Source organism: Lissotriton helveticus, chromosome 11, assembly GCF_964261635.1.
Source record: "Lissotriton helveticus chromosome 11, aLisHel1.1, whole genome shotgun sequence".
NCBI lineage: Eukaryota > Metazoa > Chordata > Amphibia > Caudata > Salamandridae > Lissotriton > Lissotriton helveticus.
The window spans coordinates 1,154,985,462-1,155,008,252 of record NC_136072.1 but is presented as its reverse complement, the minus strand read 5'-3'; the positions used below and the strand labels follow the sequence as shown (position 1 = coordinate 1,155,008,252).

Genomic DNA, 22,791 nt, shown 5'->3' with positions numbered 1-22,791 from the left:
GCAATAATTTGCAGGTTTTCTAATACTCTTTTGGCAATATTTCAAGTCCACACAGGTGTTGTAACACATAAATGACATAGTTAGTTCCACATGTTATAAACTGAGAAAGGTTTCTATGGGTCTTGGTGTAGGGTACATCATACTGAAGACCAGGCCTTGTATTTGCCACCGGCAAAAAAATAGATAAATCCATACTGTTTCTCATCCTCATTGACGACATTGGTGATGTCACTACACATTAGGGTATCGCTGAGTGATCTGCTTCTCCAGTAAGTAATAACAGATCTATCCCCTACTAAGTCACCTATAGTAGTGTCGCATTGAAGTAACTTGCAGTTTCCCATCTCAAAACGGCCAAGAGCTGAGGCTCTGATAGGCTCCCTGCGGAGTTCTATAGATGTTTTGCCCCTCTTCTCACAGACAAACTCGTAGAAGTATCTAATGAGGGTTTCGATAAAGGTACGTTGCCACCTACAATGAGGAGGTGCTTGTGGCCATGATTTAAAAAAAAAGATAAATGATCCCTCCCAGCCGACCTCATACAGACCAATATCGCTGTTGAATGTTAATATGAAAATATTAAGTGGCATCATGGCGGACTGACTCCTCCCGAAGGTGTCACAATTGATCCACTCTGACCAGGTGGGCTTTATCCCTGGCAGGAACATGACCTGTAATCTGAGGCAACTGGCGCATGTATGGCAGGCCCCTTGATTGATGGAGGCAGACAGTGCAGCGGTGCTCTTAGGTATTGAGCAAGTGTTCGATTCAGTGCAGTGGCCGTATCTGTGGCAAGTCCTTAGGCGAATGGGAGTGGGGGACACCTATTTTCCATGGATTCAACTACTCTATACAGCCACCACGGGTAGAGTAAGGATAGAAAGAATGGTATAAAGACAACTAGCACTGCAACGTGTCACCCGACAGGGATGCCGGCTCTCACCCTTGCTTTTCGCAATAGCAATGGAACCAATAGCCATTTGGCTAAGAGATGGCGCCACGGGGGAATACAGATGGGGAAGACTACTCATACGGCCTCGCTATATGCGGACGATACTCTAGTCTTATCTGATGTAGCCGGGTTGGTCCATCCCAGTACTACTATCCGAAATGCAAAGTTTCAGGATGATTTCAGGGCTCCATATCAACTGTACAAAGTCCAGGTTGGTCTCATTGGGTAGAACGGCTTCGGTTCAACCGGCGCTGCGACCGCCTATCGATTTACCTTGGGCAGAAGGACGATATCTGGGTATTTACCTGGCACATACGGCCAAAGCGTATCATGAGTCTAACATTGGCCGTATAGTACAGGGGTTGAAGGGATTAATCCAATTCTGGAGGGATTTGCCGTTATCCCTTATGGGATGCATTGCAATCATTAAAATGATTGTTTTGCCCCGATGTTTGTATGCATTACAACACTCCATTAATATAATTCCTCGATGATACTTCACACTAGTCTCATGGGGGATCTTCTATGGGAGGAAAACGTTGATGAGTGCGATTAACGACCACGCAGAGAGCGTGGGAGCGGGGAGATTTGGAGGTACCCAGACTTGAATTTTATTATATGGCCTCCCAGCTGCAACACGCCACCCACTGGTTAGCGACGAAGATTGGGAGAAATGACAATTAGCGGGCACATTTGGTGGTAGTTCATTGGCCGAGCTGTTGATGCTGGGAGCTAGAGTTCCTGAGAAATATCCTGATATAATATGACGTGACAAAACTATGGTAAAATGTGGTCAGGAGAGTCGTGCAACACGCACCATACTCAACTGACATGCCCCTATGGGTGATCCGACCCTTTGTAGCCATTGCAGAATCTGTTTGTCGTGGAAAGATGGTGGCTGCCAGTTGTTGGGGGATCTCTATCCAAATTGACAATTCTTGTCCCGGGAGGACGCACGGGACACCTTTGACCTAAGGACAGGTCAGTTTCTTCAATATGGTAAAATATCTAGCGTAGCACGGGAATTATGGCAGGGCTTCCCAGAGGAACCCCCCCCCCCCCATCACTAATATACTACAAGCTTTACTCTCCTTTACCGGGCACTCCGTGAGGACCTGCCAGCAGAACCACTAACACTTCAGCAGACGTGATATATATTTATAGACGAACCCTTGACTGCAGGTGAAATGGAAAAGAGTATATGAGGGGGTACAAAAGGTCAACGCGAATGCACGATTTAAACTCCTTCAATATAATGAAGTGCATCAAACATATCTTACTCCACGCACGTTGCATGCAATATACCGAAACCTTACAGGTGGCTGTCCTAGATGTGGGGCCTAGGGAGCAGATTGCCTTCACATTATCTGGAAATGCTCATTGTTACACCCTTACTGGGAGGAGATATGGACCCGTCTAGGAGAAACGGCAGGTTTGAACTTAGCAAAAAATTTAACCGGTGTTGCTCGGATTATTGCCCATGCCCAAAATAAAAAAACTAAGCAGACGCTTTGCCAATCTAGGGTTGGTTCTGGCCAAAAGACGTATAGTAATAGCATGAATGCAACCTCAGCTACCAAAATTTGTAGATTTGATGAGAGACATGAGTGAATGGGCAACCGCAGAGGTGGTGCGAATGCGATTTGTAAGAAAAGATGAAAAAGCTAAAGACGACCTACTAGCATGAACTACAATGTTGATGGACTTACAGAAAGGTCAAGAGTCGGTCTCACAAGAGAACTCAGGAAGGAATGCCCATAACTACACAAGGCAAACGGTGATAAACCTAAGAAATTCAATAATCAAGGTCAATATTAAAACAATTTGTACGTGGTTGGTAATCCAGACCGGCACTGAATGGGAGGGGATGAGTGGTGTTAAGGGGGATCTTGTTAATGGTTTGTTATGTTAAAATTGGCTAACTGTATTATGGTAATCAAAAGACCTATAATGGATGGAAATGTTAAAAGATAGAATTTTTGGGACTGTTTTTCCCATTGTACGGTGCACTTTGTCTTCACCTTCACACAAGGTGAATAGCATGGGTCTTATTCCCATTGCTACAGTTGCTGTGCACAATGTTTTTACCTCCACACGAGTTGTTGCACGGGTTCCAGTCTCGTTGCTACAGTGCACTGCTGGTGCACAAAGTTTTACCTCCACTTGAGGTGTCCGGCATGGGTTCTATTCTATTTGTTCAGTGCACATTGTCTGTACCTCTCCACAAGGTGTGTCCTTATGCAAGGGTTTCAGTCCTTTTCGCATTATCCTATGGGTCCCTATCCATTTCTGTTTGTTCACATTATATAACCTTTTAGTTCCATTTTGTTCAGTGTACACTCGTACAGGTCTCACATGTGCACAACTTATCTCTATCTTCCTCCTGGGAGCTATGCTAGGGATTTAGTCCTCTTTTGGAATGTTATATGGGTCCCTATCCATGTCTGTTTTCTGACATCACTCACATTTTGATATTGGTCCCTCTCCATATTGGTTTCTTGACATCACTCAACATCTGCATTATTATATGGGTTCCTACTCATGTCTGTTTGGTGATTTCGCTCAACCTCTTTTCGTTTTCACAATGTCCATTTTACGACGACTATGGTTCCTATGGGTCTTAGTCCCGTCTGTTACTGCTGTTATCCCTTATTTTTTAGGGTTTTGCTTTTGGGTTATAGTCTTCCCGAACTTCACATAGGTATGTTTTTATTATATTGATTATATTTACACTGTTGTCTTTACATTATATTTTTCTTTTGTATTGATGATGATGTTTGACTTGGGTGAGGATTATCTTTTCCTTTTCCTCATCTTCCTTGTTTTCTTCCTTCATTCCTGTTCTTTTTGTGATGTTTTCTTCTTATGTCTTGTGTTGATTCTGAGCTTTCCTCTCTTTTTCTGCTATTCTTTCTTTCTCTGTGTTTTCCACATCATATTGCCTTGTGTTTTGTTGGTTCTTTCCTCTTCTGCCTCCTTACATTCCTATTCTGGCCAGTGGGTGTGTTTTGGGGTAGTTGTTCATGCTTCTCTTTCTTCTCTTCTCTGATTGTTTCTTTCCTTTTCTGTTGTGTGTGGAAGGGAGGATGGTTTCCATGTTTGCTTTATTTTGAGTTTCTCTCTTTTCAATTGTTTCTTGTTTCGCCTTTTCAACTGTTTCTTGTTTCTGCTTTTCTCAGCTTCCGCTTGTCTCTGCTTCTCCCCTTATTTGGTTCTTCTTTCTTGTTCCCTCATTGTTGGTTTTTTATTTATAGAAGAAAGGGAGATATGTTGTATCTTGACTCTAAAGTTATTCTTGTCCTCTCTGTGGAACCTTGCTATGTCATCCTACAGAATGTTTGGAGTCAAATGTTAACAGTTGGAGAAGGACTGAGCAGCATGATGGCTGCTCCTGGTGGGGCTAGTCCTGAACTGAACAACTGGACGTGTAACTACTTTGATAAATACTCCTGAAATACTACAACCTGCTTGGAGTTAATCAATACAACTACAAAATAGAATGGCCTGAGAACAAACCACAATGTAAATAAACACATCAATGTTATATTCTGTATGCTGACACTATTGTTCGAGGATATATTTCAATATGTATAAAGTGTAAAATGCCCAAAAACTGAAATTAGTTTTTTTTTTTTTTTTAAGTAACTTGCAGTTCTGCTTTGCTCGAATCAATTCACTATAAGGTAAACTCCACTTAAGCTGGTTGGGGTGACTGCTTAAAGTGTGAAGTAGGCTGTTCCCTACCACAGGTTTGTTGTGCAATTTAAACGTCCGTTCTCTTCCAGGGGATACTCATCAATAGTCATAAGCACTGAATAGTCCTGCCCACGTGCGGGACCCCGGAGCAATAGGCAATAATATGCATATATCTACATATATATATATATATATATATATATATATATATATATATATATATACGCATAAAATAACCATATATATATAGATAATATGCATATACAAATACATATGCAGCCCAATATAACCATACTAGGCTAAAAAAACTGCCACAATAGCCTGTAAAATCTTTACATTTGCTAAATAAAGACATATAAAACACATATGATAATGTAAAGAAGAAAACACTGCCTAGGTTTTCTTTGAAACACACAACCTTTATTTTCAAAGGTTAAAATAGGCAGGATCATAGAGGCAGCTTTAGCCTAGATAGGCTGCCTTGTAACAACAGAAAAATCTGGCGCCGTGCCTTTAAGACCTCTGTGAGCCTCCAGGCTCCCATCATGCACCACAGGTGACAGTTAGGTCAGTTCTTTTTTCCGGCTCCTTCTGTGAGGATCCTGGAGCATTGAGCTCGCCAGTTGGTGATATTTTTTCACTTTCTTATGGTATTTCTCTAATTTTTTCGTCTTTACTCGACGTCTTTAGTCATTATCTGACTAATCCAATAATTTTTTTACTGTTTTTGGGCTATTTTTTCAGTCACAATGCCGGCCTTATTTGCTAAGTGTCCGGCCTGTGGTAAAAAAATGGCCAAGACAGACCCTCATTCGGTCTGTGTAGCTTGTCTACCTTCTTCCCACAAGCCAGAACTTTGCTACCACTGCAGCAAACTTTCAAGTAGGACTTTGAGAGAGAGAGAGAGAAGAGCAGGCTTCAGTCCCTGTATGACAGAGGAGAAACCGTGAGTGGAAGAGAAGATGTTCACTCGAGGAAGCCTTCTTCTCAGCGCAAGGACAAAGGGGAGAAGAGAAAACATCGGTCTCCTTCAACTTCGAGGGACAGATCTTCTTCCAAGGTACCTGTGTGCTCAAAATCGTCGAAATCACCGTTGCGGCATACGTCGACGTCGAAGCATCCCTCGCCGTCGAAGAAGAATTCGCCGTCGAAGCAAGGTGAGAAACGACATGAGCGTAGGCGGTCCCGGTCTGGCTCGCCTACGACTGCAAGAGGACGGGACTCGACGTAGTCTCATCGACGTCGACGGTCGCCGCCGAGAGGCTCGAAGCATCAGTCAAGGTCGCCGTCGAGAGGTGCCATGACGTCGACGTCGAACCGGGCAGTAGAGGTTTCGACGTCGAAGAGCCCCAGTCATGCGACGTCGAGGCACACGACGCCGAGAAAAGCATCGCCGTCGAAACGCCTGACGTCGACGCCGAAGAGGCACTCGTTGTCGAAAAGATCGCCGCCGAGGAGATCCCCGCCGAGGAGATCGCCGCCGGGGAGATCCCCGCCGAGGAGATCGCCGCTGAGGGAGAAATCGACGCAGAGGGAGAAATCGACGCCGAGGAGATCGCCGCCGAGGGAAAAATCGACGTCGAAGAGGATGTCGTCGACGTCTCCTGCTGCAAAAAGGCCTAGAACGGTGTCCAAAGACTGGTCTAAGGTTTCTGGGTCCTCTGGGAGGTCCTCTTCCTCACCTGAGTTGCGGATTGTGCAAATCTCTCCAGAGCCTTCAAGAGCGCCTTCACCTACAGGAGCTAATATCTCGCCGCGATGGCTGGGGGAGCTCAGAGACTGGAAGATAAGGAAAATTAACCTTCCAAGGTCTCGTTCCAGATCTCCGGTGTCTGCTAGATCAAGGTCACCTCTGATACGGGTGGTGCACTCTGCAATACGACGTGAGCGTACTCCGCCGAGAAAGTCTCCATCGGAGAGGAGGCGAGCCTCACCATCTCCTAAGTCCTCTCGTCATCATTCTTCTAGAAGACGCGATACTAGGTCTTCCACAAGGTCTACTAATTCAAAGAGGAACTATTCTCCAACACTGTCATCAACTCCTCCGAGTAGGATTTCACCAATTGATGACGTGATTACGTTTAATGAGGTTCTCTGTCGTGGTGCAGCGAAACTTCATATTGAGATGCCTGTCTCTACTGCCAAGACAACGGTAATTTTCGAGACCTTACATCAAAAATTATCATCGAGGCCTTTACTCCCCCTGGTTCGAGGCCTGTTGGAACCTGCGGAGCACAAATTCTTAACACCGGCAACCTTAGGAGCGGTTCCTTCGCGGATCGCAAAGAAATATAAAGCTCCGGACAATGATCCTTTATTTCTGAGGTCTGAGCCACAGCCTGATTCAGTCATCGTCTCAGCGGCTCGTAAGAATCAAACAGGAGCGGCTTCATCATCTGTGCCACCTGATAAGGACAGCAAAGCTATGGACTCATTAGGAAAGAGAATGTGTGCCACTTCTGCTTCCTATATGAAGGTTGCCAGCGCCTCTGCTTTACTGGGCCGCTATGACCGTTCTTTATGGGATTCCTTGTCTCGCTTTACAGAAAAACTTCCGAAAGAAGACGAGCAGGATTTTCTAGAAATCCTTCATGAAGGTGGGCTAGTGGCTAACCAGGTGATTAGCGCAGCGGCAGATGCTTCCGACTTGTCGATGCATGGCTATGCCATGGAATCTGGGCAAGACGATCAGCTTGGCTGAGGCTTACGGGTCTTAAGCCTGAAGCGCAACACCGGATTCTGAATTTACCGTTCAATGGAAAATCGCTCTTTGGGTCTCATGCTGACGATGAGATGTCAAGAATGAAGACGGAGCTCGATACTGTAAGAGCTGTTGGTCTTGAAAAGAGAAAGGACAACTTTAAGAAGAAATACCGTCCTTATGATCGCAGACAGAACCAACAGAGGGTTCAAACCCCTCAATGGTCGTCACAACAGAATCAGGGAAGATCCCAATTCTCCCAGCGTCGCCCTGGTAGAGGAAGAGGTGGTATTTCCAGACAGTCTGCACCTGGAAACAAGCAGCAACAACAAAAACAGTGAGTGCTTGCTTCCCCTGAGCCCGTTACCCACTCCGGTGGGGGGGAAGTGTTCGTTTTTACCTGGACGAGTGGAAAAACATCACAAACGACAAATGGGTGCTGAATATTGTGCAAAATGGATATGCAATCAGATTCAAATCTCCTCCACCCTCCATTCCTCCTCAAAAGTCTGTGTTCCATCACCTTCATCTTTTGAAACAGGAGGTGTCTACGTTAATCTTGAAGAAAGCTATCGAGGAGGTTCCGAAGACACAGCGTCGTCAAGGCGTTTACTCCCGATACTTTCTAGTTCCAAAGAAAGGTCCAAACAAGGAGTTCAGGCCCATACTAGATCTCAGGCGCCTCAATCAATTCATTTGGCGAGAAAAGTTCAGAATGCTGGCGTTACATCAAATAATTCCACTTCTGCATCAAAAGGACTGGATGTGCTCCATAGATCTTCAGGATGCTTATTTCCACATTCCCATCGCCCCAAAGCATCGGAAATTTCTAAGGTTTTGCATACAAACCAGTCATTACCAGTACACAGTCTTGCCCTTCGGGCTGAAGTCAGCTCCTCGCACCTTCTCAAAGTGCATGGCAGTCGTAGCGGCTTTCCTACGGAAGAGACACATTTTCGTCTATCCCTATCTAGACAATTGGCTGCTAAAGAGTGCGTCTCCGATTCTGCTTCAGCAACATCTCACGTTCTGCATAAATCAGCTGCGGAGGCTAGGCCTGCACGTGGACTTCAAAAAGTCTATCCTCAATCCCACACAGAGGATACATTATCTGGGCGCACTTCTAGATTCAAAGGACGCAAAAGCGTATCCTTCGGAGGAGAGTCTATCCTCTATGCTCCTCAAGTGTCAAGTCTTACTAAAGAATCCTCGACCAACGGCCAGACAGATCTCGTCTCTGCTAGGGTCCATGGCGTCTTGCATTTTCCTTGTTCCGAACGCCAGGCTGCACATGAGACCTCTGCAGCAGTCACTGGAAGATCAGTGGTCCCAGTTTTCAGACCGTTGGGAAGACAAACTGTCACTACCTCTGTCAGTGCAGATCTCCATTCGATGGTGGATGCAGCGGAGTCATCTGATGGTGGGAGTGCCTTTTCAAGAGGACATGCCCAGACGATCGCTGGTGACAGATGCGTCCCTGCAAGGATGGGGAGCCCATCTGGGGTCCCTCCAAGTTCAAGGAGTGTGGTCAGAGAAAGAGACTGTATCACATAAACATGTTGGAACTCAGAGCGGTACATCTGGCTCTCAAAGCTTTCTTTCCAACTCTCAAGTCACCCTCTCTGCTTGTTCAGACGGACAATACAACAACGATGTACTATCTGAACAAGCAGGGCGGAACGAGATCCAGACCTCTGTCGCTGGAAGCGCAAGCAATGTGGAAGTGGCTTCTGGCTCGGGGTATGACAATTTCAGCTGTCCATCTGCCCGGCGTCCTCAACGTCCAAGCAGACGACCTCAGCAGGCACTTTGCAGAAGCACACGACTGGGTCTTAAAAGACGAAGTGATAAGAGATGTCTTCCAGGCCTGGGGATCACCAGAAATCGATCTCTTCGCGGACGCCGACAACGCAAAATGCCGCGTCTTCGCGTCCAGGTACCTGCAACGAGGGTCCAAGGGGAATGCTCTATGGATGGACTGGTCAGACATTACTCTACGCTTTTCCACCGATTCCACTCATTCCCTTGGTGATCAAGAAACTGTACAAGTCGAAGACAGACATGATTCTAGTGGCTCCGGATTGGCCTCGTCAATGGTGGTACCCGGATCTCCTGCATCTATCCAAAGTGCCGCACAGGAGGCTTCCCTGCTGTCCGGATCTGCTGACGAGGGAGAACGGCAGAGTGTTCCATCCCAATCTGCCGTCCCTGAAGCTAGCAGTATGGTTCCTGAGTTCGTCCAGTACGGACATTTAGGTCTTTCACAGGACTGTATGCACATTTTAAGAGAGGCAAGGAGAGCTTCTACAAGAAAGGCGTATGCTTTCAAGTGGAAGCGGTTTTTCATGTGGTGTGCTGCTGAAGGTCATGACCCGATTCGAGGTCAAGAACAGGTACTGTTACCATACTTACTTTCTTTGGCCAAAGCAGGTTTGCAGTATTCCTCTATTAAGGTCCATCTGGCAGCGATTACAGCATATCGAAAGTCCCCTACCCAGGTGTCTTTCTTTCAAATGCCAGTTGTGAAGGATTTTCTCGAAGGTCTCAGAAAAATGTATCCTCCCGTGAGGGCTCCTTCACCTCCTTGGGAGCTTAATGTGGTTTTGTCTAAATTGATGGGTCCTCCATTTGAACCTATACATAAGGCTTCCGTTCAACATCTGTCATGGAAGGTGTCTTTTCTTGTAGCGATCACTTCTGCGCGCAGGGTGAGCGAGATTCAGGCTTTTTGTGCTACAGAACCCTATCTCGTTTTCCATGCGAATAGAGTGGTGCTTCGGACTCATCCCAGATTCCTTCCTAAGGTAGTCTCGGATTTTCACATTAACCAATCAGTAACACTACCTACGTTTTTTACTAATCCGAGCTCTTCAGCTGAAAAAGCTCTACATTCTTTGGATTTGAAAAGAGTTTTAAAGTTTTACCTTGATAAAACTAAAAGTGTTCGAAAGACTGATCATTTGTTTGTAAACTACGGTCCTCTGAATACGGGCTTGCCTGCATCCAAGAGGTCCATTTCTAGATGGATTGTGTCATGCATTCTGTTATGTTATCAATTGGCACGAAAACAGCTCCTGGGTAGACCGAGAGCTCATTCCACTAGAGGAAAGGCTGCTACTATAGCAATGCTTAAAAATGTTCCTGTTCATGAAATTTGTAAGGCAGCTACATGGCGTTCGGTTCACACCTTTTCTCGCCATTACTGCCTTGATTCTGATACTCAGGCGGATGCTCAGGTTGGTCAAGCATCCCTGAGGAATTTGTTTGGGTAATATCTTTATGAGTGTACCGTTTAGAGAGCCTGATATTAGTACGCAGGGTATGGGATGGGCTTGCTACTCTATTCAGTGCTTATGACTATTGATGAGTATTCCCTGGAAGAGAAGGATTAGTTACTTACCTGTAATCCTAGTTCTCTACCAGGGGTATACTCCTCAAAGTCATAAGCACACCCACCCGCCTCCCCGGACTAATATCAGAACTTTCTCTTTTACATGTTACCCATGCAGTTATCACACTGTTATACGCCGTCCAAAAGAACTGACCTAACTGTCACCTGTGGTGCATGATGGGAGCCTGGAGGCTCACAGAGGTCTTAAAGGCACGGCGCCAGATTTTTCTGTTACAATGCAGCCTATCTAGGCTAAAGCTGCCTCTATGATCCTGCCTGTTTTTACCTTTGAAAATAAAGGTTGTGTGTTTCAAAGAAAACCTAGGCAGTGTTTTCTTCTTTACATTATCATATAATGTGTTTTATATGTCTTTATTTAGCAAATGTAAAGATTTTACAGGCTATTGTTGCAGTTTTTTGAGCCTAGTATGGTTATATTGGGCTGCATATGTATTTGTATATGCATATTATCTATATATATATGGTTATTTTATGCGTATTTATATGTATTTATATATATATATATATATATATATATATATATATATATATATATATATGTAGATATATGCATATTATTGGCTATTGCACCGGGGTCCCGCACGTGGGCGGGACTATTCAGTGCTTATGACTTTGATGAGTATACCCCTGGAAGAGAACTAGGATTACAGGTAAGTAACTAATCCACTACATCAAGAAAAAATATATTGGTTGTGCTCATATTAAATGTCAGTTCCAAATTGTAATCATTGACATTCAAACGTTCAACAAACTGTGTCGCCTACTCTTCACTCCCCTGCCAGATTAAAAACAGGTCATCAGTAAATCTGACCAGATCACAACCTTTTCCACCTCTTCAAACTGAACCTGCTCATACCACCAGCCCATCAACAAATTGGCGTAGCTCGGGGTGAAGCAGGTGCCCATGGCCATTCTCTGTATTTGCCTATGCATTAAAGAGGAAAATGTTATTGTTTAAACAGTAATCCATCATCTTCACAATCTCCTTTGTGTGGGCATTTTAACAAACCGGGCTGGCTCTCAAAAAGTGTTCACAGGCTGAGAGCCCATCCTTGTGTAATATACTGGTATAATGTGACCTCACATAAAGCGGCATCAATAGAATATATTTCTCCCAGTTAATGCCTTCAATCCTCTTTAGAAACTCTTTAGTGTCCTCAATGTGAGATGGACGGGTACTAACCAATCCTATCTGGGGACTTATGGACCTTGGGTATAGGTAAATGTGTATGTGGTGATTATGATATATCACTCAAACTGGGTAAATATTATTTCTTAAAGGAATTGAAGATCACATGATGAAATCATTTTGCGAGGTCAGAAGAAAATAAATTTCAGCAAGGAAGATTTTCTGCATCTAGGCATGCAGCTTTGGTCTATGCAAAGTTGAATTATCTGAAATTGAAAAATAAACTTAACTGTCCCCTGTAAGCCAAAATCCTCTGGTCTTGTGTATTTCTTAACTACTGGCATATCCACAGCTTGCGTTTAGCCCTTTATCAGCACTGGTCCCTGTTTGAGAGCATCTGTAACTCATGCTACACATCTGCCAGCCTCAAGCTTTGGTCTGTACAAGGACAGAAACGGCTCCAGGAGTTTCTCGCTGATATGGGGTGAGTGATTTGGTTTTCTCTGGTGGTGAGATTTATTTTTCAGGAATTTAGTTTGATATTAACTTAAGTTTAAAGTTAGCAATGCAGAGGCAGCGTGACGAGTAACAGGAAGTGCTCTTTAACTATGCCTCCACTGCAAGAGCAAGTGAATCAATTGGAGAAGGTAATAATTTAATCTAGAAATCCTGTTTTTTGTCTACAGCTTACCCTTGAAGCAAGTGAAACAAAAGTTCAACTCCATGGACATTTCTCTGAAGGAAAATTTACGGGAAATGATAGAAGAATCAGCCAACAAGTTTGGGTAATCTCCCTTCCCATGTACCAGCTTAGCGCCACCCTTGCTGAAAATATTTTAATTGCAAATCTTGACCTAACCAAAGGCATAACAATGTTAAAAAGAAGCACTGCACCTGCTTAAGGCTTAAACTGCGATCATAATAGTGTTGTATGCAGGAGATGTAGCTTGAGCCATTCGTATCGAACCTGAATAGGAAAGTCGCCAAGTGTAGAAATTAGAACAAGTACTTAAAGAATGCATGTTTATTTCAGATTTAATTTGGACGAATAGAAAATGTAAGTGTGTTTAAAATCTGATGTCTAAGGACTCTACGTCCAACTTTGTGTAAGTCAATGTTACCCTAGGTTTTAGTCACAAGGAGATTTTCTACTGGGGGCAAGTGGATAACTGGCACGGTTTACCTGAATAGAACACCCAGAGATTGGAAGGTTGGGTGATTATGTATCAGCGTTTGGAACCAGTAGGCATAAACAGTTAAAAAGATCTGCCCTTCTGCAAGTGCAACGGCGTGATTAAGAAATAAGGGTCAGGAGCTGAGTGCAGGGTCCTGCTCAAATTTTCCTTCTGCCATGTTGGATAACCTTTTCTTCTGGCTGACAATCAGAGCACTCAGAAGCTACATAACAATTGGTGTTTGCATCATCTGACTACATGATGTTTGTTACACAAGCATTTAAGTATGGAAATTTGTTTCACCTTTCTCATGGGCAATCTTCTGTCTTTCTTTCGCAGGATGAAAGATGTCCGAGTACAAACCTTCAGTGTCCAGTTTGGTTTTAAGAACAAGTTCCTGGCTAGTGATGTAGCTTTTGCTGCTGCTTCCCTCATGGAGAATATTGAGAAGGATGAAAATGGCACGGATAACTTCATCAAGGCTTTGGACAGTTTGTCTAGGTGTAGTATTCCCTTAAACAGCTTACATAGTGTTTATACCTGAGACTTTGTGCCTCTCTCTGTTTCCTTTGGGTAGCTCCTGACATTCTGAACATAGCATGTTGAAATTCAGTGAGTAAATTGGTTTGTTCATAAATCTTTCTACCTTGGTGGAGATGCTATAACTGTCATGATACATTAATTTTATATTGCTAGGTATCACATGCTTTCATCTCCAGAAAGCAGTCTCGTGTCTAATGTAGGTCCATGAGATATGGAGCCATACTGTATTTACAGAATATCCACTGATTATGAAATTTCTATTTAGATATAATGCATGTACATTTATTTTCTGATGGATACTTTTTTTTTTTAAAACAAAGTTTATTGGGTTTTGTTTCACATCACATACAAAATCAAATACATTTCCCATGTTTCCCTAAGCTCACGTTACACCCTTCCTTAGTTACATTCTCGGTAGAGGGTAGGATGCAATCCAGGAAATGTATACAATACCTCAGTAAAGTTAACCCCCCAACATGCTCAGTCTTATTTTACAAACAACTTCCCATATAGTCCCTCCCTCCTCCCTGGATCCCCATCATCGATGTCTGTAATTGGCTACAACCATATTAAGTGGTGTGCGCAGGAATGATCAGGTGTGAATCTGTGCGATGTGCCTGTCATGTTTCGGGTGATAGTCCCCAATCCTATTGCTATTCCTCTCCTTCTGCCTGTGTCCCATAGTCACGTAGCGTCTGTACTAATGCGTCCCACGCCTGAGCTGTTTCCAGCGCCTTTTCAGTGCGTTGCCTACGCGCAGTTTGGAATCTCAATTCGCTATCGCTGCTGGCCCATTTAAGAAACTCGTTCTTCCATCTAGTGCCATTAGGCCCCATTGTCGCTACCAGTGTTTTGTGATTTCTCGTTTTGCCAGTATGAGCCCCATGTCTATGAATTTACTTGTTATCTTGTTCCTGGGGGTATGAGGGAACCAATGCAGAACACCCACGGCCATATCCAAATCTAAGCTCCGTTCAGTTATTGTATTTAGAGTGTCTCCCACCTCTTTCCAGTAGAGCTCTAATCTTGGGTATGTCCATAACATATGATCCAGTTCTACCCCAATCTGCATACATCTGGGACATGCGGCATCCTCTACATCAAAATATTTCTTAATCTTGCCTGGTATCAGATATGCTCGGTGGAGGATGTAGAAATGCACTAATTGGAATATTGCGTTCCGTGCGCTTTTCCAGGCCCTCCACATTATTTGCGCCCACACTGTCTCGGGGATGACTTTTCCTATGTCCGTTTCCCATTTCCCCTTCAGCATTTCGAGCGGAGGTAGCCCTTCATGGAGCATTCTAGAATAAAGGCATGCGATTTTCTGATGGATACTTCTAAACACAGAAACCTCTCCTTCAGAAAACTCATAGCAGTGTCCCAGCATGCCACTAGATGTTGTTGTGCCACTATGTGTAGCCTTCGTTCCAAAGCTATGCTCACATTGTCTGTCTTTCAACTACTCCCAAAATAAAATCCAGTGTGCAAGGGAATGATGTCGCCTCCTAAAGCTCTAGGCTTCAAACCATGCCGGGACTGCAGAAAACGAATTTGTGTCATGGACTTGCGCAAAGTGTGCCTTTGGTGCTTGGACTCCGGCCACCACACCAAGTCATGGGATGAGTGTACCCGAAGGAAATCCAGTACCATGTAACAAAGCTATAAATCACCGAAAACAGGAAGAAGTCACGGGCTGCTCTCTCTCTCCTAGTCGAGGGGTACAGACCTGCTGCAGAGGGTGCTTCTGCAAAAAGTCTATTTCGCTGTTGAAGTCCAATTAGAAATATGAGTAAATTAATCGAGACCCGTCCCCATCTGGCGCCTCTGTATAAAAAGTAAAGATGTGAAGGGGCAAAGAGGCCAATCTTTCTCTTTCGATCTCCGATTGAGGAGCCGATTCTGCAGTTGATCCCGATGTTCCCAGAGTTCCCCGGTCTATTGGCGACTACGCAGTTGACCAAGGCTTTTGTGAAGGCCATGCTGTTTATCTTTGGTACTGTTCTGGCTCCTTTGGTGTCCCAGGCATTTCACAGATGTGTGTATTTGTCTCTTTTCAGTAGGGAAGTGCAGCACACATGCATATACAAGCAGTGCATAATTTGTAAAAGTGCCAGTACCCAGATATTTGATCAGAGGCCCACGGCCAGCACTATTGAATGTTGGTTGGGACCAGTGCTTGAAATGGAAAAATAGAAGTGCAGGTACTCAGCTTGTTTCTGAGAAGTGCCGGTACTCTCCAATTAAAAGTGTAGCATTTCTCTTGTGAGGTGCCGGTACTCTCCCTCTCAAAATAAAAAAGTGCTGGTACTCCGTACCGGACAATACCGGCCCATTTAAAGCACCGGTTGTGCCAAATACTAAGACTGCATTCCTCTAATCCACCAACCGACACTCCTTGCCATTTTATCTCACTATTTCAGGCCCCTGCTATTTTTCTTTGTCATGAATTTTCTGTCTTTTTCACCCCTATGTGGTTTTTTTCCCCTCTTGCTCTGAGTTGGTCTGAAGAGGTAAAAAAAAGTGCCAGTCCCCAACAGTTAATGCTGGTGGACGCCTCCTTCCACCTGACGTTAAGCACTCACTCCCATGTCTCCATCACGTACAGAAAAAGTACAGCAAGGGTAAAACAGCAAAGCTCTCTTAAGATGCGAGACCCTGAAGGGTAGGGAAGAAGAGGAAAGGTGGGGTGACAGCAAATGTATTTGAGACAGGAATGCTTTGGATGGGGGTCAAGAGCGAATTACAAAAGTCCCTCTGCTCCCCGTGCCTGGGTGACACATAATAGGGGTTCCTGGGCTCTGTGACAGGGGAGCTCAAAACACTCTCAAAGCCTTTCCAATAGCCAGAATGCCAAAATTATACCTGTTGATGCTTCAGGTACCAGAATCTAGAAATCAGGTAGTTTCCAATATTGGATCTTTCAATGTTTCACATGCTTGTATTGTTCCCTGTCGTTGAAGTGAGAGTCCCACTGCATCATAGTAAAGCAATATGTAATAGAATCAAAGGCTATAATGGCAATGCAAAATCCTTTTAATAGCCTATCTATGTCCAACCGACCGTGAACTATAACCAAGTGGGCAATAGCATCCTCTAGAACACTCCATATAGAGGCTGAGTTCCTTAGATTTTCTACTGCACATTGTGTGAAGTCTCCATCAGATCTGCTCAATTTTTTTCTTTATAACACACCTTTCTACATCTACAATGTCTGAGTCTTCTAAGAAAGGCCTCTTCAGATCCTACAAGTCCTGTGGGAAGATCCACACAAAGACGCTCAACATCAGGTAAAGGAGTGCAAGACGCATGTCTAAATTCCAGAATTGAGCTCTTCTGAAGAAAACCGTGGTTCTTCTGACTGACCCCACAAAGGGTCAAGATTCTCGGACCATGGGGCTCCTGGGGGGGGGGTGGGGAGTAGAAAGGTCTTGAAAACACACCATAAAGAACCCTTACGAAAGGAGAAACTGAAGTTAATCTCCACAGAGGCAGCATCCTCCCCACTGACTACTCTATCTGAGAAAAAAAGTGGAACAAAAACCACCTTCCTCTTCAGAGATGTCGAGAACAAAAGAAATCCTCTCCACACAGACACCACCGTCTACTCTAGTATCGACTGACGGCGACCCTCCCACAGTTTTGTCGACAAAACCACCATCATCGTCGAGGACTTCAACAGCAACTATCAATGCTTCCATTTAATCCGCTAATGTGATTTCCTCCTCTAAGTCCTCGTCGACGTCGCAATTGAGTCCCACTGGTCCAATGTTGAAGAAATTGCCATAGGTAGTGGCACGGGTGACAGTGGTGCCGTTGACAGTAACACCAACTGCATCACCAACCTCCACACCTCCGACCACAATAGTGTGGAAAGTGGCACCGTCGACGATGGCAAATTACCAAGACGACCTTATGACCTGAAGTTACCTTTTCTAGTAAGGTCTCACCTCTACTTCCTAGTCATTTACTGGATGTGGAAGAGTTTGACAATGATGGGCCATTTGGGGATGCCCGACGTCTTTCGGAGCTCCAGGTGAAATACCAGGAGGAAGATTCCAACGAGGATGAGGAGCAATTCTACCAGTTACAATTTGTCCATCCTAGGCGGCATTATGAACCATATGAATATCACCCGCATCCCCAGCCTAGATATGATCAAATGCACATCCCAGTTCTGTAGTGCAAGATCTTCAAGCCATGCTGCAGAATTACAAGACATTTCCAGATCCTTCACAACAGCAGCAACCAGTGCCACCCAACCCTGCTTCTCCAGCCTCACCAAGGATTATCCCTCCACCAATAACGCCCAGGATTACACCTGCTTTCAATATTGCACCACCTCCAAGGGAGGATCACTCGTCCTCAGACGATGAGAGAGAAGATGGCAAGATCCTTTAGCCTCACCAGCCACAAGATGAATGGGATGATTACCTGGTCCCTACTTCATCCCGTCAGCCACCTCTTCCTGCAGACTCCCCGTACCCCCTCCCCACCCCCATATGCCATTGGGGGCTTTCATAATCTGATGGACCGAGCTGCAGCATAATTCAATCTACCAACTTCTGTCGAGCAGTCCAGCTGCTTTTTGCACAACTTTAAGGAGCAAGCCAAAAATCTGTAAGCGCCATCCCTATTATAAACATATCTGGAGTGAGAGCATAGAGATCATGAAAAATCTGGCTACGATAGCATCAGTACCACCTCGCCTTGACAAAAAAATACAAGGCCAGTGATAATTTCCCTGCTTGCCTCATCAGTTATCCAAACCTGGATTCTTTACTATCTCATGCAGCACAAAGCCGCTCCAAAAATCCTTCCTCACCAATATCGGTGCTAACAGACAAAAAGGACAGGCGCTTGCACAATATAGCGAAGAGATTCTGTGAGAAGTTGGCCTGATGTGCAGTGTTCACTATTCTAGTGATCACTATATATCAGTCCAAACAACCCTTATTGATGATTGGTTGTAAGTCAACCTTATAGACCAGCTATCCTAGTAGCATGGATACGAGCAGTCTAAGGCTAAGACTCTAGAGGGCGTGTTAAGCCAGCTGTTTTACCATCACATTACCCCTTGAACACCCAGTGAAAGGACACCACACAAGTGTTATGAAAATAAACAGTGTATTTATTAGAATCACAACAACCCTGTACTCTTTATGAGGACAGGGTGCTAGGCACACAACAAAACTCTTACGAAAATACTTTTAAGTTAGCACGTTACACAAATGCCCGAGGGGCACGAAAAACCATATACGCTAAAAGTGGAATGCGAATTACTAGCAGGTAAGTAACAGTTCTAATAGGCTTTGGAATCGCTAGGACTGGACTAGGGAATCGTTAGATTACTACTAGGAGGCCCAGGGGACTCGGGTGCAGAGTGTGCACTCTCACGCGGGATGCGGGACAAAGTCTATGGAAGCTAGAATTCACAAAGTTAGTGTTCACGGGCGAACCCGACCTGGTAGGGAGAAAACGACAGTGGATCCTGACCCTTGGATAGTGAGGCTATGCTGGGACACCGGAGTGCCGAAGTTACCTAGCCCAGGGGCTGCAGCTGCATAGGTCTGAAAAGACGTCGGGGATCTCGTTGCCGGACCAGGAGCCTGGAAGGACGAAGTTGCTGGCAGGCGACCAGTGAAGGAAAGTTCGACGGATCCAAGCCTGGATCAAGGAAGAAGAAAACCTGAAAGCAGAGGGGACCAAGTTCTTGAATCACTAGCCAGTGATTAAGTGGGCACCAGGATGGCACCGGGCGAAGTCACCGCAGTCAGGTGAGTGGGCGCTGCTGGGCTCTGCAGTCTCTCGGACCAGGAGGCGTTGTCGGCGACCAGGATGGAGGTGCGAGCTGTCCCACGAAGGATGAAGTCGTTGGCGTCGAAGTTACCCAGGATTGGGCAACAAGCCTTGGCTAATTCAAGCCCACGCGGTGGACTCAAAATGGCGTCTTGAGTGGACCAGGAGGGTCCGGGGTGCTCCTCTTCTGGAAGGGAGCAAGGGCCAGTCTGGAGCAACCAGACCAGCAGCAGAAATGTCGTCGGGCGTCGTCGGGAAGGCCACAAGCCAACGGGCTAGTAGCCAAACAACGCGGTGAGCAGCGGAAAGCAGAAGGGCCCCACGCAGATCGTGGAGATGCTGGGGGGCTGAACTTCGGAGCTGGAGCTGCTCAGGGTGGGGGCTTCTCGGACCCCAAAGCACTCACCAGGAAATTACTCGGTGGGCTTGCTGTGCAGAAGTCGTGCAGTCTTGGCGATGGCCGGTCCCTCGAGGTCTCGTCGCACCCACGGTTCTCAGCTGTGCTGTAGAGGTGGGTAGAGGTCAGAGGTGCCAGGGAAGCCGGGTCTCGTCGAGCTGGGCAGTCGGATTCCGGAGGAAGGACGTGCAGCAGACCGCAATGTTCTTAGATGGTGCCTGCGGATGCAGGGTGACTACTCCTTAGCCACAAGGGAGAATCTTGAGGAAGAAATCGTGAAGTCCTTTCGGGGAAAGTGGTATCTTGATTCCAAAGATGATCTGATTTGGAAGGGGGCCAGTCTCTACCTTTATCTGGGAAAAGGGGGCTGGCACGCGACTAGGTCCTGCCCTATGGGTGGGACCAGGAGGGGGGTGGTTACACCCACTTCCTTGGCGGGCTTTTCCCCAGCACAGGGTCTGGAGTGACCCTGGAACCTGACCCTGGAACTGGTTCCAGCCAGCCTATGCACAGTGAGCACCGGGGTGCCACGTGCAGTCACCTTCCTCTAAAGCCCTGCCTACCTACAATACACAAAACCCTGTCTGGGACGGTGCTGGCACCGCCCCTGGCAGGAAACCCTTTGTCCTTATCTCCTGCTCTGGGAGGACTCCCAGCAGCAGGAGGGCAGACTTGTGTCTCGGTGGCAGCATCCATTTTGTGGATGCTAAGGCTCTGTCTGACTTTTAACCGGGTTATAGGTTACAGGCATGTCGTGTCCCTCTAGAAGGGTGGAATGCTAACCCCGTCGCCAGAATTGGCGAGGGGTTAGTATTCCAATTCGTATGACACCTTACTCGACATGTTTTGATAAAGCGATACCAGAGTTGGCACATAACCGCGAGGATTATAATGCACTTAAGAGTATATGGTATGCGATATCATGGAAACGGCTAAGGGATGGATCCCGAAAGCCGCAGACAGGCTCAGCTCATGCTAGAGCACCATCTCACACGATTCCAAGCACTCTGCCTTCAGGATTGTTAAGGCCTGCTATAGGAGTGACTGATAGGAGATTTGTGTGTCCATTTTAGGGTTAGATATAGGTATACTATATCTAAAGCAAAGGGTGAGTACACCACCTTGCCCCAGCTGTCGTGCAGCCAGTTGTGTCAGTTTTAGTTAGTCAATCCAGGGGTGGCATAATACATGCTTCAGCCCCTGGGAGACTTCTGGGTGCACCTCAGCCCTGGGTACAGGGACTTGGAGAGGGCCCAGTGCCAATTCAGTACCTGAGTACAATTTGGATAGAGAGAACAGCTAGGCTGTGGGTCTGATTAGCAGGCCCACAGCCAGGGAAAGTCGTAAACCAGTGCAGCAAAAAGCAAAAAATCTGGGTGATCATAGGATTGCAGACCCTACTCTCCTACAGATTCTCCCTCATGTCTGTTTTCACCGTACGAGCAGCCAACTTACTAGCGATCCTGGGACACTATGACCGCCAGATGTGGTCAGATGTAAGCAGCCTGCTTGATTTGATTTCTGAAGACTGGACGCTGGAGGCAAACCAAGTCAGTCAGAAGAACCACGGTTTTCCTCAGAAGAGCTGCATTTCTGGAATTTAGACATGCGTCTTGCACTCCTTTACCTGATGTTGAGCGTCTTTGTGTGGATCTTCCCACAGGACTTGTAGGATCTGAAGAGGCCTTTCTTAGAAGACTCAGACATTATAGATGTAGAAAGGTGTGTTATAAAGAAAAAAATTGAGCAGAGCTGATGGAGACTTCACACAATGTGCAGTAGAAAATCTAAGGAACTCAGCCTCTATATGGAGTGTTCTAGAGGATGCTATTGCCCACTGGAAGCTGGAGGCAAAGAAAATTTTACAGGAAGGTGAACGCATTTACTTGCAATTCATCCACTGGGCTCTCAACATCGCCTCCACAGACTTTTGTCAGTTGGCCGGAGTAGCGCTCTTAATGCCCCAAGTATGGCTCAAAGCTTCCTCATTTAGACCGGAGGTCAAGTCAAAGATGCTAGCCATGGCCTTTGACGGCGAGACTTGGTTTGAGAAACATATCAAAGATGTCTTATTAGCAATAAAGATAGAAACGGACTCCACCAGATTTCTTGGCACACTCCAGTTCTAGAGACTACCATTTCAAGTAGTTAGAAGGTTCTTAAACTTTAGAGGCGGTTATAAACGACCTCAACGTTATCAGCCTCACTCCCAATATAGGCTTGGCTACCGCCACCCACCTTAAGCAGCCTACACCAAGCAAGACCCATCCAGAAAGCAACCCCCCAGGGTCACGATACAGGTCGCAAACAGTGACCTGGGCCAAGTACTGGCTGCATCTGCTCCTTCCACCCATGTTAGCACAAATATATCCAACTGTCCCCCCCAATGGAAAGAGATAACATCAGACAAATGGGTTTTGGACTTAGTCGCCTACGGGCATACCCTAGAGTTTGTGCAGAGAACACCAAACAGTCCTACGAAAGGAGTACACCCACCTCATTTTTTCTTACTGAGGAAAGCCTGAACACTTGTTCACAAAAGGGCATGGGATTCTACTCCAGTTTATTCCTTATTCGAAAGAAATCAGGGGAGTGGAGACCCATCCTAGACCCCAGGAGACAACAAATTTATGTTCAATCTTTCCTTATGATTTTTCTGTCCAATATTCTCCAACCAATTAAACAGCGAAGACTACATGACCTCTCTGGATTTACAAGATGCATACTTCCACATTCTCGTACATCCTAAACATCGCAAGTGTTTGTTTTACTGTAGCCTTTACCCATTACAAGTTCATGGTCCTTCCCTTTGATCATCATAAGTCAGACAAGGATACTTTTGGGTGCCAACATCAATACCGTCAGAAACCAGGCTTATCTGCCACACACAGATGGAGATTTTCAAACCAGGCCCTAAAGATCTCAGAAAGGTCAGTTTCTCTGCAAATTTTCATCACTCCTCAGCATGATATCCTCCGCAATAAACC

General features: G+C 45.6%; 1 protein-coding gene across 3 annotated transcripts in view; it reads left to right on the top strand.

The window, feature by feature from the left end:
- CDC45 (cell division cycle 45) overlaps positions 1-22,791 on the top strand; it is a 435,048-nt gene that overhangs the window by 257,061 nt on the left and 155,196 nt on the right. For all 3 annotated transcript variants that reach the window (XM_078667950.1, XM_078667952.1, XM_078667951.1), the window contains 3 exons: positions 12,243-12,374; positions 12,577-12,675; positions 13,405-13,566. In XM_078667950.1, coding sequence (XP_078524076.1) covers positions 12,243-12,374; positions 12,577-12,675; positions 13,405-13,566 — 393 coding nt within the window. The remainder of the gene's footprint in view (positions 1-12,242; positions 12,375-12,576; positions 12,676-13,404; positions 13,567-22,791) is intronic.